General features: G+C 48.2%; 1 protein-coding gene across 1 annotated transcript in view; it reads right to left on the minus strand.

Annotated features, from left to right (window-relative positions):
- Nucleotides 1–364: 364 nt before the first annotated feature.
- The window catches only part of SREBF2 (sterol regulatory element binding transcription factor 2), a 21,583-nt gene continuing 2,055 nt past the window's right edge, over nucleotides 365–19,892 (minus strand). Inside the window, exons 3-18 of the mRNA XM_010296761.1 lie at nucleotides 16,945–17,085; nucleotides 14,934–15,155; nucleotides 13,690–13,804; nucleotides 13,300–13,481; nucleotides 12,327–12,519; nucleotides 11,137–11,318; nucleotides 10,183–10,456; nucleotides 9,030–9,199; nucleotides 8,649–8,817; nucleotides 7,959–8,073; nucleotides 6,067–6,176; nucleotides 4,646–4,772; nucleotides 3,941–4,118; nucleotides 2,251–2,436; nucleotides 1,229–1,340; nucleotides 365–585 (exon numbers count right to left, since the gene is read on the minus strand). Coding sequence (XP_010295063.1) covers nucleotides 365–585; nucleotides 1,229–1,340; nucleotides 2,251–2,436; nucleotides 3,941–4,118; nucleotides 4,646–4,772; nucleotides 6,067–6,176; nucleotides 7,959–8,073; nucleotides 8,649–8,817; nucleotides 9,030–9,199; nucleotides 10,183–10,456; nucleotides 11,137–11,318; nucleotides 12,327–12,519; nucleotides 13,300–13,481; nucleotides 13,690–13,804; nucleotides 14,934–15,155; nucleotides 16,945–17,085 — 2,697 coding nt within the window. The remainder of the gene's footprint in view (nucleotides 586–1,228; nucleotides 1,341–2,250; nucleotides 2,437–3,940; nucleotides 4,119–4,645; nucleotides 4,773–6,066; nucleotides 6,177–7,958; nucleotides 8,074–8,648; nucleotides 8,818–9,029; nucleotides 9,200–10,182; nucleotides 10,457–11,136; nucleotides 11,319–12,326; nucleotides 12,520–13,299; nucleotides 13,482–13,689; nucleotides 13,805–14,933; nucleotides 15,156–16,944; nucleotides 17,086–19,892) is intronic.

Raw genomic sequence — 19,892 nt, forward strand, 5'->3', positions numbered from 1 at the left:
CTGAGGACAGACACGGGATGTGCCACTTCTCTATGCCTTGGGCTTGTGGGCTTCTCCCCCCAGCAGGGATAGGGGCTCCGGGTCAATGCAGCGCTTCCCAGCAGCCCCAGGCACAGTTGCAAAAACCACAACAGATGTCTGCTGCAGCACCCAAGAGCAAGCAAGGGGGCTAGTAAAGCTAAACCTGGGGCAAGTTAAAAAAAAAAAAAAAAACAACCAAAAAAACAAAAACAAAACCCTCCCACCCCATCCCACCAGCAAAACCCTAACCTAGCACTTTTTTTTTTTCTTTTAAGCTCCAGAAGGGAAGTCCAGGCTGACGGTCGACCAGGCTGTCTTTGCACAAGGCAGCCCCACATTGACGTTAGGAGGCAGCAAGGGCTGTGCCCCCACTCAGCTTGACAATCATCTGCTGGCAGTCGTTGCAGGAGCGCTTGTCCCCCACCTTCTCCAGGGTGCGGGCGGCCTCAGCCAGCAGGACTGCTCGCTGGCCCGGGGAGGAGAGGAAGGAGAGCGGGAGATGGCGACAGGCCAGCAGGATGGCCGTGGCTCGCTCCCTCTGGCCTGGCAGGGTGTCCAGTTCACCTACAGGCAAAGAGGAGGGAGAAAGCTCACAATGAAGCTACCACCTGCATGACAAAACTCCGCCATGCAAGCCCTTGGCCGGCACCAGTTAGCACAGGCACCCCTGGCTATGCCAGGAGCAAGGGGCACCCTGCAGACCCTCAGGCAGCTGCTTTAGGCTGGAAGATCAGTCTGTGCTGGAGTCAGGCAGGGACTGGCAATCCTGTCCTTCTACAGAGACAGTCCCTTTCACTTCACCTCCTAGGGCTCATCCCAGCACCAGCACACACATCTGCCCATTTACTTAACCTCCCAAGGGATTTTGTAACCATGTCTCTTGCCTCTCCCCTTCAGGATTCCTGGCTTCTGCCTTTGCACGGACCACCCTGAACTCCAGCCTGCCAAGTTTTGTGCATACGTGGCTGCAGGAAGGCAAACGTGTTCCAGCCTGTTTGTCAACACCTCCAGCCCAGGGCTGGCAGCTGACATTTAACCAGCTTGTAGAGAGCATTGCAGAAGCATCACTGTGAGCCACAGGCTGACAGGAGCTCATTGTCCTAAGCCTCAGACACGGGGAAGACGCTGTGTCCCCACCAGCTTGCCCAAGCACTGCCCCCTCCCAGCCCTACAGGCAGTGGGTCACTGCCTGGGCCCCGGGGCTGACCTTGCTTGCTGCTCTGGGGTGTGCGTCGCCTCAAGCTGTGCTCCAGCAGCTGGTGGGTGCGGGTAGGGCTGGCACCCGCCATCAGGCGCACGGTGGCCTCATGGAGGAAGACCTGGAAGGGAAGGCAGGATGGGGGGGTGAGAGGCAGGCTGGCATGGGGGTGATGCTGCAGCTGAACTCGTGTCATCCCTCAGCCATGGCATTTTGAGAGTGGAGCACTGATGCTTCAACAACAACAGAGACCCACTTCCATGCTCCTCCCTCATCTTCCCACCTGTCTCTGGGGAATTTGCAGGTCAGGGCAACCATGAGGAGGAAAAAAAGAAAAAGCTTTTGACACATAACTGTGAGTGGCCTGGAAAGGGGGAGGAACGAGAGCAGGGAACAGGGCAGAAAATGGGAGAGCAAACCCTGGCACTGTGGCCTAGGTGGGTGTCTCACCCCAGGCTGCTAGTGCAGTGCTCCAGTAACAGCATCAAACTTTGAAATGCAGAGTTTGGACAATACCAGCACAACTCTCTTGTCCAAGTATTAGACTATACTTCCTCTACAGAGGCTTAAAACTAGATGGATTAAACAGAACAGAAGGGCGGGGGGGAACCCAGAAAAGCACCTGGTTGCTCTGCAGGTGCAGAAGGCATCTGACCCCCCAGCTACCCGCAGAGCCAACATGGCCACAACTCCTTCCACACTCCCTGGAGGGACTGACCCAGTCTGAAGCCACATTAAGGGACAGGATGCCATGGTATTTGCTTAGCAATACAGATGTGTTGATGGTTTTCTAGGTAGAAACTAAGGCAGACACCTCCCCACACACACTGGACTCCCATGGGAGCCTCCCTCATCACCCAACAAGAGAAAGTATGGAGGTTGCTGGTGGCAGACCATCCCACGCCCAAGTGTGCAAACCGCTCAAGCCCAGGTACACCCTACGTTTCCAAGGGCGACAGCTTCCCCATCCCCCCCCAGGAAGGGCTATAGCTAAGCTGGAGTCGGAGTGGGAAGGGGAGGCAAGCTGTCACCTTGCGATAGGCGGGCCTGAAGCCATGGGCCAACTTGCGCAGGCTGCCGAGGTCACGCTGGAAGCCTGTCAGCTCGGGGGCCGAGGCATGGTAGGTCTCACCCAGGGCCTGGCTGGCGTTTGCCTGCTTCTGCCACAGGCTGGTGCGGAGAGAGAGCAGCAAGTCACAGGCCAGCAGCTGGATCATCTGCAAGAGCCGGGGGCCCGGGCACACATGCTTATTAACACAACCCATCAGGTGAGTAACAGGCCATTTGCTACACAGCTGCTGACAGGGCCCACAGGAGGGCGGCCGCAGCACCTTCTGCCCACCCTGGGGGGCTCCCCGGCCCTCCCAGCTGAGTCGTCCCACCACGATGCATCGAAGGGAGCAGGACTTTGCCTTTTGCCCAAGTGGCATCTCTGAAGCCCGGCTCCGAGAGGTCCAGCCTAAGGAACAAGTACCAGGCTGTGCCAAAGGAGCGGCTGTCCCCTCCAGGAGAGCCAACACCTCTGCAAGGCTGACCCTGACCCCACTCCAGAAGCGACATGCCAAGGGGATATTGCACTAGCAACGCCCCAGCCTTCTGCAAAGGCCTTCCTGCTCAAACGGTGGCACTAACTAGTGGGAAGCAGCAAAGACAGCCTTGCTACCTGCAGAGAAAAAAAACCAGGCAGTCTTGACACAGCCCACAGCAGCTGCCCAAACCCCCTTTCCCCATCTTCTGCTGCCCCCCGGCATCGCTTGCTGTCCTAGTTGCTCTCAGGGGACTCTACCCACGCTGCTGAAGCAGAGAGTGCCTCTGTACTGCACTGCAGAAACATTGCACAGTTACTGCCACAACATGCAATGCAACTACAATGCACTACAGCTGCCACCCCGGAGCGACAGAAGGGACCAGAACTGTGTGTCCCATATGCCATGCAGGGAAGCTCCAGCTTTAGGTAATCCTGGAAAGAAGAGAAACAAGCCCCACACAAACTCAGGAATAGCATGGCACCAGTCCCACTTTTGCAGTAGAGGTTTCAAACACTCGTGACTGCTGCCTGAAACAGAGCAGACTTGATTTAATGAGGTCCTGCTTTACAGGTGTCAGCAACTTCATTTGGAGGATGGAGATAGATGCTTTCCATGGGCCAAATTCAAAGTGGTCAAAGCACCAGAAAAGGGTGACAGCTACTGGCAGGGGAGGAATGGCAGCTCAGCTGAGACCATGCTCAGGGAGATGATGTTGTACTTGCAGCTCTGCTCCTCCATACAGCAGAGGCAGAAAGATGTCAATGCCCTTTGGAAGGAAAGGAAGGACATTTCCCCTCTAGTCCCAACAGACACAGGATGGATGGAGAATGCAGAGACACGCAACAGGGAAGTGTTACACCTGCAGCAAGACCAACCTTACAACCAAGACAGACCACGTGTTTCTTCTTATTTAGGACAAGAGGAAATGGCCTCAAGTTGCACCAGAAGAGGTTTAGATTGGATATTAGGAAAAATTTATTTACCAAAAGAGTGGTCAAGCATTGGAACAGGCCACCCAGGGAAGTGGTGGAGTCACCATCCCTGGAGGTGTTCAAGAAATAAGTAGATGTGGCACTTCAGGACATGGTTTAGTGGACATGGTGGTATCAGGCTGACGGTTGGACTTGATGTTCTTAGAGGTCTTTCCCAACCTTAATGATTCTATGATTATTCTGGGCCTTAAAGCTCTTACATTGTTGAGGACAGTGCTGGAGGCGCCGCTGCTCATGTTGAGGCTGTTCCATAAGTGACTGCTGGCCCTCTCGCAGTGACCCAGGGAGCTCTGCTGTCCATCTGCCTTCCCAGACAGCGAGGCCTGCATGGCTTTACACATGTAGAAGGTGGCTTTCACCAGGGCATTCCAAAGAGTGCTACTTTCAGGAAGTACCATGTCATGCTGCCACAGGGCAGCCCCAGGAGCTGAGCTCAAGCAGCAACCTGCTTTCATCCTTCCATCTTCAAGAGTAGAGGTATCATTTCTTAGAGAGAAAAAAAGATGGAAATTGTTCCTAACCTACACAGACTGCACAGAGAAATGGAAGGAAACGGGCTAAGCTTTAATGCAAATGAACCAAGATGGTGACACGAGTCTTTCCGTCAGTGCATGAGTTTTGTTGTTTGAATTTTGGAAGGCAGGAGGCTGTGCACTTAGAACAAAGACAAAAGACATCCCTAAAGAAGGAATTCTGGCACTTCCAGTCCACAGTTCTAGTATCAGCCTGCAAGCCTTGATCTACACATCGATTTCTGAGCACAGTGCATTATTGCATTCCAGAGCACAAGAGGCGTGAGACTCCAGAGCACAGGTAGGGGTAAAAGGACAGGGTTTGGTGCCAGAGCTGCTCCTGTTTAGAAGGAGCAGGGGTTTCAAAGCTGTACAAGGCCTACGCACTCTGACATCTCCAGGGATTTTGGCATGCGCTCCACTTCTGTGAAATGTGACCTCACAGCTGCGTCGTCCCCTCTGAGCCAACCGATTGCCATAGCCACTGCTGCTGACCACCATCTGCACACCACATCGGGGCCTGTCAAAGAGAACCACAAGCTGCAACCCAGGAGAGGAGACCCAGCTACTTCCCGTTTGGAGAAGCAGGCAGGTGTCACATGCCCTTGCCAGTGCTTTCTGACAAGATTGATGTTAACGAGCCCAGACTGATCCCATGGGAATGCAGCTGTCTGGGTAAATGCTGAACCATCCTGCAGGAACACAAAGGGACTTGCAAACACCCTACATCTGACCATGGATTTTTGCTTGCCAAGTTTCTAACCTGTCAACAAGAACCTACCCCATCTACTTGACTAGAAATCTGTTGATTTTCTTCCTGACAAGGATCTTCACTCATGAACCCGAAGTAACAACTCTACTTGTACATACTGTGCCTTGGCACTAACCACCATCAAGCTAGTAAATAATACATCAGGTTCCCTGTAGCACTTCATCTATTATTTAACATCCCCTCAAAAACTTCCCAAAGCCTATCTGGGGCCAAAGGACATAGGCTCTGCTACGGAGCTGCTTTCAAATTTCATGACAGTATTGACCCAAACATAAAAAAAATAATCCCTTCAAAAAGTAGTATCTGGTTTTCCTTCTATGTTTGCTCTACATGTTTTAAGTACAGCACAGCTAATCTGTGTCTACAGCTCCAGCAGCATCCTGGTGAGCTCCCAGGTGCTGTCTGTACCAACACCAAGCAAGACAAATACTCCAGCAGCCTGCTACTGGCCAAGCCCAGGTGAGTGCACGGCTCAGAGGGATTCTACAGCTCTCACTGTCCCACTAAATATACACCCAAGGGACCAAACCAAGCACCTTCCAACAGATGCCCAGAGCTTGTCTACAGCAGGTGTTGCAGGTCTCTGGAGATTGAGGAATATATGAGACAGCTGCTGTGAAAGTGAGGACAACCTGTATTTGGTCCAATAGGTAATTGAGTGGAAAAAATCCTTCCTGTACCTCAACTGCAACATTGCTATGCTGGTTTACATGCTACACCCTTCCTCTCGCTTTGCAATGCCAGGACCAATCTCTCAGGTGAGGGCACAGGGTTCAGCCTGGAACATGCCCGGTGATAGAAATAACCGCACTCCCACCTGGGCACCCGGCATTATGACACACGTCTGAATCTACAAGCCTTCCCAACCACCCTCTTCCAGCCTGAGCTGCCGCACCACATCGTGGTGTGCTGCTGCTCAGCAATCAAGTCTCACTTTAAGGACTATATTTCTCCTTGCCTGGAGTTTGAGAGGTGGTGGGCAAGAGGGAACATGTATCAGCAGTTCCTGCAGCAGGGAGAGCTTCGGTTCTGCCAGACTTACCCAGGGCGGACTTGAGTACAGAACTGCTGGCAAAGGGTGGGGCTCCACTTCCCATCGAGTCCAAGAAAGAGTTGAGCAATTTCAGGTACTCCATGGCACCAGTGAACTCACTGAAACAAGAAGCAAGGCAGACCTTTGCTATGCTGTCAAACAGGCCATAACAAAGCCTGAAGGTGTTTCTCATCAGTCACAAGGCATTTTTAAACAATGTTGATCCATTAAGCCAGAAGAACGTTCAAGCTCTACAAGTAACACAACGCTGTCAAACTGAAGAGATCTCCCTAAAGTTACTCAGTGAGTAGCAGCCTTACATCTCTCCCTGCAAAGAGACCACTGCAGAAGTAGAGTCAACCCCAGGGCTCTAACCTCAACTACAGAAATGCTGGAACTTACTGTGGACTGTGTGCCATGGACATTTGCTCTCCAGTTAAAGGACAGGGGAGCAGGCTGTATGCAAGTCCTTGAAAAAGTTGGTCCACTCTCATGGAAGGGACTGAGAAGCTGACTGAGGCATGTAATACATATTTAAAGTGACAGAGAATCTACATTAGGACTTAGGTAGCACCGCAAATTCTAGAAATACTAAACAGAAGTCGCCAGCACCCCTTCCAGTGTCCTGGATCTACTGATAAATATGACATATGTTACAAGTTGATTACAGGCTCGTTTTCAATCGCTGCCTCCAAGAGAGGTTGAACTACATTTCTGCAAGTGACTATTTGCATATATACAAATATGAATACAAGTGACAACGCGTTCATAGCACTGGTCAAAGAAAGCAGAATATGTGGCAATGATGTCATTTTCTGGGACATGTTACAGAGGAAGATCTTGAGCTCCTACCTCTAGAGGGGGACAAAAAGGCTTGCTGTATCAATAAAGCCAGTCCTTCCCACGAGGAAGTACGCTCACAATCCACCTCACTTACACAAATCCTGCTTCCTTCTCTCATCAACAGCAGCCTCTGATCACAAGTATTTGTATTGTGCAAGCAATTAAACTAAACCACTACTCATTCTCTGCAACAATGCTAGAAAACAGATGTGAGATTGAGGGGTGTGGAAAAAGGCTGAATGGGCAATATTCTCCCTACAGAGGTAGGGAAACGGGGTTAACTTCCTATTTGAGGCTTTTACCCACACTTTTTGGGGACAGGATCCTTACAGAGATTCCCATATATTTATGTAGAGTTTGGCTGGTATCAGCATACCTGGAGATCAGCTAAAAACAGTGCAGAATTGCTGGCAAAGGCTGGGGGTCCACTTAACCGTGGCATCCAGTGAAGAGCTGGACACAGTTCAATAGAAAAAGCTGCTCCGATTCCCATCTGTCGGACCCTTTAATTTAGTCACAGAGCTTAAAGGCAATGACAGTTTCAGTCAACATTATCTCTCCTCCTCCTGCCATGTGTCAGTTTGATTTTTCACTGCTGGTAAATGTGGCACTTCAGTTAGGAGAATACTCATACATAAGGTAACGAGCTGGTGGGGTCACTCTCCGACATGCCAGACTGTCACACTCTTACAGCCCGGGACGTAAGTTCTGGTCTATAGAAGTGGTAGGTGCAGACTAATTTTAGTGCCCCTGCACATTAAACTTTGTCAGCAGAGAAAGCACCATCCATTCAGTTCAGGAACCAACCAGGACAATGCCAGCTGACACCAGAAATCCTTACCACGCCCAAGTTCACCTTTGACTTCAGAGGTTTTAACATGAAGCGGCAGAGCTCGCTCTTCTACTAAGCTGTGGGGGCCAGACTTATGTTGTCATTACAAGTCTTTAGTAGGACTAACCACTCAGATTGCCTCAGAGCGCTCAGTCAATGGTTATGAGCTCTGCCTTGGAGCCTGCAGCTGCAGCTAGCAGTCCCCAAGTGCAGCACGTGAACTTACCAGGGCTCCTCCTCCTCTTGTCCCGCTAGCCTAGTCTGAGGCTTCACAAGTGAATCCACCGCTCGCTCTAGCAGGTTCTCACAAAATGCCTGATGAACTTGTGCAATAGGATCCGCTAGAGAGGAAGAAAAAAACCAAGCCATTTCACCTGTGTACCGTGATAGCCACCTCCCGATAGCCACAACCAAAAAGAAGAATCAAAATGTTGTAGCAAGAGGAAGAGCAGTAGAGGGAAATTCTTGAGGAATTAATGCAAAGATTTCTGAAGATGAAATTTTCAGGGCCTTTCTAAACCTTTAATGCATTTATAAAGCTGCAGCCCTTGACCAAACATCCCTCTGACACTTCAGCCACTCAGCAGAACAGTGATGACATTGCTCTGCGGAGGACAAACTTTGATCACCCCAGAGTCACCCCCCAGACATTCAGGACCACATCCAGGTTGTCTTCCAGCATATAAAGACACAAGCAGGATGACACAGCACAGTATACAAAGGAAAGAGAACCAGATCCTGCAGGCTGACGAGATGTCTCTCAGCTCCTCAGCCCCTCTCGCTCATCAAGACTACATCTAGGGTGGACATACAAGAGCACACCCTCAAACAAGACACCCGCTTTTGTCCCAGAGGCAGAGACTGCCAGGCTTGATGTGCTGGGAGGCCACACACTTGGGACACAAGCGGCTCTCACCAGGGTTCCTCTGGGTGCAGTACAGGCTCTCCTTTGCAGCAGACTTCACCGTCCAGCTTCGCTCCACAAAAAACTTCTGTCCCAAGGGGTGGCACAGCCAACGCAACGAGTCAGGAATGGCACTCCGCTCCGAGCTGCACAGGCTTTGAGCTTGGCTTAGAAAGTAGCTCTGGGGAAAGGAGATGCTAAGATTGAGAGCAGTACCCAGGGGAGACACACCACCAAGGACAAAGGTCATATCATAATTACAGCTCGTATCATAATTGCAGGCCATATTGTAATTGTAGGGCTAGCAGATGCCCTGAGCTATGGTAATGCTAGCTTGCAGGCCTTCCTAGAGCTCTGCTTGGAGGTGTGATGGGAGAGGAGATGACAACTCACCGCTAGAAAGCCAAGCTTGCCTCCACAGCGAGTTTTCAAGCCAACCGCAGCCGTTAGGTGGATCTCTGCCATTGTACTGGGTGGGATCTTTTCTTCTGCGCATTCGGCCAGATTCACAGCACATAGGGCCATGTGCAAGCCCGAGTAAGCTGAGCTGGAGGGAAGTTTACCTGCACCAGAAAGGAAAGGAAAAGGGTTAACTTTTGACACTGTAGTACCAGCTACTAAATACTACCATGATTTGCAGGGCTACTATCCTAAATAGACAAATGAGGACCTGTTGACATGAGGGATTTACAACATCATATGCCTACTTTGCATTCAGGCAACAGAACAACTTTAACCCAGTCTTCTCTCCACAGATACCAAGGTTGGCATCCACAGCTTTGTTTCTGCAAGAAAGCCCTGCGTAGCTAAACCAATCATGATAAAATCATCAACAAATTTTGTCTTGCTGTATTCATCACTATCTTAAAACTGAACTCCTTTGCAGTCCACACCTGTACCTGCACAGATAACATTAAGGACAAGAACTGATCCCTGGTGGCATGGCGGCCATTTGCACTACATGATTAGACAGAAGGAAGTTTAGCTTGCATTTCTGATGTGCTCGTAGCCTATTAACATTGCAAACTGGTTTGCTGAGGAAACGGCAAAAACAACCGTTCACAAGGAACATTCAAAGCACTTCCTTAGTACATGTGCACACACCCAGGTTTTCAAAGCGTATCAACACCAACTGGCAATCTGTGCTCTACACAGCTTTGGAAATATAAATTCTTCCGGCAATTAACTCCAGCCCCTACTTCCACATCACGTTGCCAAGTGACAGGGATGAAACAAGCCCTTAACAGCAGCAAAAAGTGACTGCACTCAATGAACCGCTGCTTGGGAAAGACTCTCAGCCACCTCTGCAGACTCAGGAACAAGTAACTTGAGATACTGCTGTTGCTTCAGCTGTTCTTACAGAGCTCTTTTATTGCATGAACCTGTCATGTTTTAGTAAGTGGCTCCTGAAATTTGTCAAGCTAATTTCCAACAGCAGCCCTCCCAGAGGAGGGAAGCCGTAGTGCTCTCCCTGGACCCCCAGGATCAGATCTGAGCCTCCTCATTTGGCAAAACGAGGACAGCAGACTGCCACCTCGGCTCCTACCTGTTATGTGGAGCTGATGGAGTTTGTGATATGCTAGAGCCGCATCCCGAGCGCTGGTCTTAGCCTCGTCCTCGAAGCCTGCAGTGGCCTCTCTTGCCCGCCACTGATGAGAAGTCCTCTTCAGCAGCCACCGCACCAGCGCCAGCTTCTGCAGGCTATAGCGGATCACGTTCCAGGACAGGCTGCAGGCCAAGTCCAGGCGGGAAGCTGGCAGCGCTCGGCCGAGGACTGACAGGCAAGTCTGCAGGTTTGATGCAGCTGCAGCAAAATCCCCCTGCAAATAACAGGACAAAAGGTTCAACAACAAAAAGCACCATCACAGAGACACTTTGGGACCTCCTTGGCATTGGGAGCATGACAATGTCATTGTGCAAGCTAGGACAAGATCTTTAGCTGAGGGAAATCAACATAGTCCTAGTAAACATGAAAGCAATTTACACCAGCTTCAAATCTGGCCCTACACATGTCTTTCCACACATGGCTCTGATCCTGCACTGCCTGTGATACGCATCAGCACTAGCTGAAAGGAGCTTCCTGCTTTCTCAAACAACATGGAAGTTTCAGGGTCCCCACATCAAAAGCCAAATGTTGCCTCAACAATGGAGACGACTTCCAAGAGGCTGGAGGACAGCAGACAGAGATAGCAGAGGCCAGATTCTGGACAGAAAACAAGACCTTGAGCCAACAATTGCTACAAGATGCAGCAGCGAGGAATAAGGACAGAAGTTAGTAGCCTCTTCCAATACTGACATCTATGCTTCACTAATTTAGGCTGAGAGCAGACAGCAATCCACTCAAGACAACACAGCACCAGCTCCTCTGAAATCAGACAGGATAACCCACTCAAGGAATACCATGCTCTTGCAAGTGTCAAGCCACTGCCTCACTAGGCCACATTTACCCACACCCCCTCCTGGAAGATGCGTTTGATGCAAAATGACAAGTCAGCTTTACCCGTGCCAAATCCAGGTCTGCTTGCTTGCGATGCCTCCAGAACGTGACTGATGACCTCGAGTGCAGCCGGGTCACTGGCTCTCCATGCACGAGGAGCTTTATGAAGACGCTCAGTACAATAACTCCATTCACGAGCCACAGGATCAGTGTGGGCATCATCCAGCCGAACCAACCACCCGCATCTGCAATGGACATCCCAAAAGGACAGTTAAAAGTTAATCTGGACATGGAAAGCCTAGGAATAGGATGAGCACAGACCCAGGACAATGTCTTACTATGCTTGCCACATGTGGTATTCAGCTTTTGCAATGACTGCATTTTCATCAGTAAACACCTGTATCAACAGCTCTTCATCCAAACTCCAAGCCACAACATTCCCAACTAAATGAAAATAGTTATTTTTACAAGACTGATTTCTAAAAAACTGAGTCAGCACTTAGTTTTCCTAGAGTACCTTGTATTCTGATTTTTCTATCAGATACACTCATGGGTACTCAATACCTCAGTGCCATTTTCCGGTTTTAATGAAGTTTACAAAGCGACACTGAGGAAGCATATTTACCAGTCAGGGAAATGACAGCATGCCTACAGAATCCCCTGCCCTCTCCTAAGCTGCTGTACTCTAAACTAAGAATATTATGGAATAAGTGTATCCAACAAGCCACTGGCAAGACCCTATAGCAACAGCATTCCTGAAGTAATTCTTCACCTATTACTTTATTATTAAGTTACAAAAATCAGCTAGTTACCTTAAAAATAAGGTAAAATATAAAATAATCTTAAAGTGAACATGCCTCAAAGATTGGTGAGGACAGGAGGATGCCCCCTACCTTGAACTACTTCTCAAGGGTCTATACCAAAGAGCCCAGGCTCCTGGGCTACAAACGGGTGCACCCTCTACCTCACCACGCTGAGCAGTGGCTGGTTTCATGCAAGAAAGTTGGATGTGGATGTAAACTGGAACCGCGTCCAAGCACTCTTGGCTTTCCTCCCACACCCAGCCCTGCAGTTACTACCCCTCCTCAACCATGAAACAAAGGTTGTACAACTCCCTGAACACACAAAACCATCCTACTGAATTACACCAAGAGCCTACCTCGTGACCCACATCTGTCACAGCTGGAGATGGTGTTAGGGAGACCATGTAAGTCTGGCCACTTTCTGTGGTCCAAACTCTTCTAGTTCATTACCTGACTCAATGGTCAGCACATTCCTGCCAGAGCCATGGCGCACCAGGCTGTCGGACTCTGTAGTTCCTCGGGCATCCAGGAGGGATGTCAGCGGATTGAAAGAAAGGCAAAGGAACGTGAGAGCACAGAGGAGTATTCGAGAGCGATCCACCATACCAAGGGCCACAGGAGGAGAGTCAGGCTCATCTTTAACCTTCAAGGGAATAGGAGTGAAGAAAACCTGCTTACTATTCTGTAGAATAAAAAACGCTTATGCCAAGGGAGGGGTAGGGAAAAAGGAGAAACAGAACATGTTTTAAAATTTGCTTTTAAGATCATGATCAGTGAGAACTCCAGTGAAGCTTTCCCTAGCTTAGTAAGACAAGGCTGAAGTATTTGAATGCCTTCACCTTCCTCTTGCTCCCAGTCATTTCAGTTATCATTAACTGGATCCCTGGTTTATGCTAGGATTAACCTCTGCTGCCAGAAGGATCTCACAGAAGACCCATTTCTACGATATTCACAAAACAAACCTGTCAGAAAAAGACAGCTAACAGCTTTCTGTTACTATGGTTACTTATGGTCTCATTAACCACAGCTGATGTCTTCATCCATTTCCAAGTTCTCCTGCTTCATTCACTGGACATATCCCTGGATTTGTCCATTCACATTTCCATCCCCTGGAAAGCCATGGGCACTTTGGGTCATGTACATGCACTGTACATCCACAGACACTCTAAAGGGGCTGAAGGTTAAGTACAGTTCTTAGAGCAGCGAAGGCATGGCTCACATGATACAGCTCAGGAAGTAGTCTCAGTCATTTAAGACAAGATAAAACACATCCATGCATCCTTACAAAGGATCTCTGACCCACACACATCTGCTTGCCAGATGTCTGCTGGTTCCACTCTTCAGAACCAGGAGAATTTGAATTCCGGCCCTTATGTATCCCTGAAGTAGATGCCTTGAATTTGACAACTGAAGTCACAAATACCTTTGCATCATCAAGGAGTGGGCTTCCTGGCTCTGAATCAATGGAATACGGAGAGAAGCCAGCCTGGGATCCCGAGTCAGAGGCTGGAGGAGACATCAGCAGCACATTCTGGTTGAAGTCATCCATCTTCAGATCCACATCGTTGTCAACCAGACTGCTTAGGTCAATGCCCTTCAACAGCTCTGCAAAAATCAGAGTGCACTACGTACACGTTTTTTGATCCCACATCCTGCCAGTGTCGCTCAGATTGACTCTGTCTCCTGGAGTAACACTGGCCACTATCAATGCAACATGCATGTTATCTACCTCTATCAAGGATAAGAAACTGCAAGAGGCATCCTGCTTTCATGCCAACTGCCTCCCCACTGCTGCACAGCCTCCACAACTTACTGTTTTTTTGATTAGCCAGCTTCAAAACCATGTTCTCCTGCCTCAGCTTGTGGTTGGCCTGCTGAAGGTATTTAATGTAATCAATGGCTTTTCTCAGGACTCCAGACTTGTGCATCTGCAAGGAATTAAAACATACAGAAAGCGGTTTATATGGAGTGTCAAAGGGTCACTCCTGCTTGTAGGGATACTGCAATCCTTTCTATTCTGTGGTGATAGAAAGAAAAGGGTGTAAAGGACCACTCAGCAGCTGCAAACAAACTAATAGAGGGGCAGACTGTGGGCAAGGTATCAGACTTTGAAAGACATGCAAGAACTGGGGTCTCTCTAAGATCTTGTAAAAATAGTACAATGGGAAGAGATTAGCATCCAAATTACAAACAGAATTCACATCTAGGTTTCAGCCAGAAATAGTCCTTTGAAAGTACCATAGTTTTGAAACGAAGCGGCTCCCTTCTGGAATGGAACAAGCTACTGTCTGTTAACCATCGTTCACTGTTTAATTCTGAGATAAGTGGTTCTCTCCTTGCCTCACACTCCCTTGGCCATCTCCATGAAAATACTTGCTTCCAGCAGCAGCGGACAAGTTTGGCTTGTAAAACACAAGCCCAAAGTACTATGAATCCACTGCACACTACCAATATTCTTAAAAAGTAAGCTTCCAATTCCACCCAGCAATAGTAGGTGACTTCACCAGTGCATGCATTTGTACAGAGACCATGCAAGTTGGCAAGAATACTATTCCCTGCTCTGCTAGCATGAGGTAAAGTGAATAGGACAACCCGACTACATGGTGTGAGAGAGCTTCTAATATCTGAGCAAGCCGGAATTTTTACAACTCGTATCTAAAGGAAACAAATTGGAAATCTTGTCCCTACTGCAGTCACACAGAAAAGGAAACTTAAATTAAGCAAGCTCTAGTTTGACGGAGTTATCAAAGCATCCACTTGGATATTCTACCTAGAAGGCCTATTGAAGTTAGACCTAATGTAAGAACAAACGCATAAGGTATAGCTTATTTTCAAGAAACAGTACCACTAGCAGAGTAAAATAAACATTTTACAGGTGACCGTTCCCAAATACAATTACCAAGCTTTCCATAACACAAGTGTCTCTCACTAGTCTTATCCCAATACATGTGTGCATATTAACAGTCGCATGTACCCAGCTGCTTCATTTGGTAGAGCAACAAGCACCTGAAGACAAATATTTATGACACTAGATTTGCTCTTATACCACATATTTACCTTGGCATCTGTCCCCATGACAAGGTCCTTCAGTTCAATAATCTTGTCATTTATGGATGACCTGTAACGCTTTTCAATGATATTGTGAGTTGTTCTCCTCTCTCCTTCTTTAGGTGGTTCTGGTTGCTTGACACCCCCAGGAACTTGTTTGATAGGCATCTTTTCTTGTCCCACCATCACCGGCATTGTAGTCAAAATGGTCCCATTGCTCCCAACGAGGGTCTACAAAGACCACGTATAACAAGCATCACGAGCAATCGGCCAATTTAGATAAGGTTTATGATGGTAAAAGAAAAAGGAGTAAACAAAAGAAGAATCAGGAAAAGCTTGTACAGCTCAGAAAAGAAGGTATGCCAATTTCCTCCCATCTTCATTAGCTGGCACAAGCATTAGCACAGCAGTACAGGAGAAATCTGCCACTCTGCCTCCCACATTGGTCACTGTGGAGTAAGAACATCTCTTGCTCTCCAAAAGCACCAACCCTCTTCCACCAATATCATGCATTTAGTTCATCCACTAAATAGAGAAACAGACCAAGGCTCCTTCTTGTTCCTACAATCCCTACACACCAAATGTCCAAATCCACCTTTTCTGTGGACAAATAAAGTCATCAAATCAGAAACAGGCGGTGCTACTTCCAAACTGGTAACAGCAGTGTTAGAAAGGACCCGACTATAGAAAAAACAAACCTTGGCTTGAGCAATGCAGTTGATTTGAATGTGATTAAATGGAAAAAAATAGATCCATAAGCTATAAAAATGCCTTAAGATGATGAACTAAGGCAATGAGTGATATACACTGGCATGAAGCTCAAACTTGGACATCTAGATGTAGGACAGACCATCTACACAAAACTAAAGCAGTATGTACTCTGTGATAAAAGATGATGAATCCCACCAGAACAGTTGCACAGACAGGCTTCTAGGACAGTTGGATTAAAGAAAGTTTAGACTGCTTCACCCACCAAAACAAGATTGAGAAGGGTACATGACTTCTGTAAAGTACACCAAGGATCAGGGAAGTGGTTATGGAGAGGAAGAGTTATTTCTGTCAAAAGACAGACTAACATAAATGAGAATAAACTAGCCGTGAGCAACTTCAGGGCCTATTTTGACTCTGAAATAGTCTTCTAATTGGGGTATTAGAAATGAATTTAGTATCATTTCGAACTGGAACTTGACAAATAAGTGAATTTAAGTCCTACACCTTTCCTTGGTTAATTTCCACCAAATGTCAATGTGTTCAAAATGCTTCATGGATTGTGTCTCAGACACAATCACATAAGCCTCACTTCTGTATTAAAACATCACCTAAAAGCAAGCAGCTTAACTGAAGATTTTAGCCTGGCTGTCAACAAGTACATAAGAAACCTACCATGCTATGCAAAAGAAGTCAAAATTTAAGTCCAGACAGGCAAGTTTATCTCCCCCAGTAAACATCTGAACAGAGATATCTGCTCAGAATGTACAAGATCATAATAAATGCATCTTTGGGGGCACAAATTTCTCAGAGCTGATAAGAGAGTGGAAGGCCATGAAGCACAGCTGCCACCTCCAATGATTATAGTGAATAGTCACTGCAAATGTCCTCTGAAAAGTAGCTTAATTAGTTTTCACATTCAACATACTGCTGTTAGACACTATCGAGGGGGGAAGAAAGTTCCTCAGGTATTCCGAATGAGTTAGCTTTCAGTTTCAAGTATCTTCCAGAGGTTAAAAACTGGGTGGAATTTTTAGGTCATATTCCTCTCCTTGTAATACCAGAAAAAAGTAAACAGAAACGTGCCCTTGGTCTTTGCTTACTGGCCATGGGAGGCTGCCAAAAAAGTACAATCTGTGTGTTTAGCCTTGGCAGAAACAGGGTATTACTCACTCTGGACATGTCTAGAGCAGCCCTCAAAACCCCTCCTGTTTGCACAACTGCAGAATACTAAAGCCAAAAGCTCTTCTTTGTGTTAAGAGGAAAGGATGTCAGTGAGGAGAGGGAAGGAAGATCATCATCCATACAGTACCTGCAGAGCTGTGGTCTGAATGGGAGCAGTGAGTGCTGTCAGCGCTGGGTTCTGTACTGCGGCCATAACGGGATTACCGTCCGCTTTCAGGGTTGTCAAGACAAGGGAATCCGTTTTTATGATCTGAGGTTGGACCAGAACCTAGGTTGAAAAGAGTTACAGGTGAAGGGGAGAGCGGGCACACGTTCCTCTGCTGATCTCAGCAGCCAGAGGTAAGTGATGACAGAGTTGTAACTTTACATTTCGGTGGATGGCGAAAGAGCAGGGCCAGTATTTCTTTCACCTCGTGCCCTCCATCGCCTGGAAGGCTTCTGTCGGCCCCTGATGCAAACTCTGGCTGTGAGACAGTCTGAACAGCGCTGGAGGGAGGGGAGCAGAAGAACCACCAGGACGCTGGTTTTCAAATCAGTCACCAGAAATAAAGGAGTATGTAAAAACACAAAAGAGCTGATGGAAAAGCTCCCTTCCCCTCTCCAATTACACCTACAATTAGCTCTCTACATTAACTGGTTGAGTACTCAGAGTCCAAGATGGCCAGGACAGCCCACTTTGGCAACTACCTGTAGTAGCTTTCCCCCACTCCCAATGTCACTGAAAGGATCTGTACCATGAGTATCAAGCAGATCAAAACCACCTGTAAGTTATTTTGCCATAACACAGCTTGCTCTTACTTTTTCCAAGTATCTCAATGACTCTCAAATACGGAGAACAGTATAGATGGCACAGTACAACTGAACCAGAGCAACTTTGTCATATTGAGAGTCCCCTAGCCATAAACGTTTTTATCCAATACAAAGACGCATAAGGCTTTTTCACTCTTGTGTATGTTTTAAAACAAAAATCACATGACACTGCAGCAGCAAAAAGATGAAAGAAACTGTGGCAGACAAATTGAAAGAAAACATTCTGGTATCAGCGGGCCCTTGTAAGACATGGTAGAGGTGGTAGACTTGCAAAGAAGTAGGCAAAAGTCAAAGAAAGCTTGTTCAAGTAAGGTTTCCAATCTGGTTTGGTAGCACCAAGTTACAAAAATATTTTAGGTCCAAGTTTAGTTACACAGGTGTTTTAGTAAAAACAGTTTCTGAATGTTGCCCATCACTTGAAGTTGCATCACAGCTCACAAGGACTCTCATGCATGACTTGCATGAAGTAAAACGTTTCTGGAACACAGGCTGACCAGAAATCTCACGCACAAAAACATTGGTGCAAAAGTAATCCTAGCCAGGACCGCCAGCCCTGCAAGCTTTGCCACCTTTCCCCTGGGAAGCCAGGAGACCAGACCTGCTGTGGTGGCTTGACTCTGGCTGGACACCAGGTGCCCACTGAAGCTGCTCTATGACTCCCCTCCTCAGCTGGACAGGGGAGAGAAAGTGTAATGAAAAGCTCGTGGGTTGAGTTACGGACAAGGAGAGATCGTTCAGCAATTACTGACATGGGTAAAACAGACTCAACTTGGGGAAAATTCATTTAATTTATTACCAATCAAATCAGAGTAGGGTAATGAGAACAAAAAACAGATCTTAAAAACACCTTCCCCCCACCCCTCCCTTCTTCCCAGGCTCAACTTTACCCTGATTCTCTCTACCTCCTTGCCCCCGAGCGCCACAAGAGCACGGGGAATGGGGGTTGTGGCCAGTTATTCACACCCTGTCTCTGCTGCTCCTTCCCCCTCAGGGGCAGGACTCCTCACACCCTTCCCCTGCTCCAGAGTTGGGTCCCTCCCACGGGAGACAGTCCTCCACGAACTTCTCCAACATGAGGCCTTCCCACTGGCTGCAGTTCTTCACAAACTGCTCCAGCCTGGGTCTCTTCCACAAGGTGCCGTCCTTCAGGAACAGACTGCTCCAGCGTGGGTCCCCCACAGGGTCACAAGTCCTGACAAGAACCTGCTCTGGTGTGGGCTCCTCTCTCCACAGGGCCACAGGTCCTGCCAGGAGCCTGCTCCAGTGTGGGCTTCCCACAGGGTCACAGCATTCACTTGCTCTGGCATGGGGTCCTCCACGGGCTGCAGGTGGAGATCTGCTCCACTGTTAACCTCCACGGGCTGCAGGGGAATCTCTGCTCCGGCGCCTGGAGCACCTCCTCCCCTCCTTCCCTGACCTCGGTGTCTGCAGAGCTGTTGCTCTCATGTATTCTCACTCCTCTCTCCAGCTGCAATTGCTGTCGTACAGCAAGTTTTTCCCCTTAACTCTGTTACCCCAGAGGTGCTACCACCGTCGCTGATGGGCTCAGCCTTGGCCAGCGGTGGGTCCATCTTGGAGCCGGCTGGCACTGGCTCTATCGGACATGGGGGAAGCTTCTAGCAGCTTCTCACAAAATCCACCCCTGCAGCCTGCCCTGCTACCAAAACCTTGCCACGCAAACCCAGTACATTCCACCCCTCGCCTCTCTGAATCACGTATTTAAGAATTATTATTAAAATCCACATTCATCACACAAGCTTCACTCACATCAACAAAAAAAAAAATTCCCCACACCAAAATCAAAACATCATCACACTGAACAGAAGTGGGCAATTTACACACAATCCACCTCTCGTCCCTTCACCACAGTTACAACAACAGAAAAATTCCCCACAATTATTCCGCTCTCTTAACATTGTCCAGTCCCTGTTTTGCCTGTTACCTCTGCAATTACTATCCTTATCTCAAATTCCTCATGCCCTACTTTGGGCACCACAAAGAACCGTGGTGAGTTGACCTTGGCAGGACACCAGGTGCCCACCAAGACGCTCTATCACTCCACTCCTTGGCAGGACAGAGGAGGGGAGAAAATAAGATGCCCCCCCCCCCGTGGGTCAAGATAAAGGCAGTTTAATAAAGCAAAAGCAAAGGCCACGTGTGGAAGCAAAGGAAAATAAAAGATTTATTCTCTACTTCCCATCAGCAGGCGATGTCCAGCCACTTCCCAGGAAGCAGGGCTTCAGTACACGTAGTGGCTGGGGCCGA

This window comes from Phaethon lepturus, unplaced genomic scaffold (assembly GCF_000687285.1).
Source record: "Phaethon lepturus isolate BGI_N335 unplaced genomic scaffold, ASM68728v1 scaffold13251, whole genome shotgun sequence".
NCBI lineage: Eukaryota > Metazoa > Chordata > Aves > Phaethontiformes > Phaethontidae > Phaethon > Phaethon lepturus.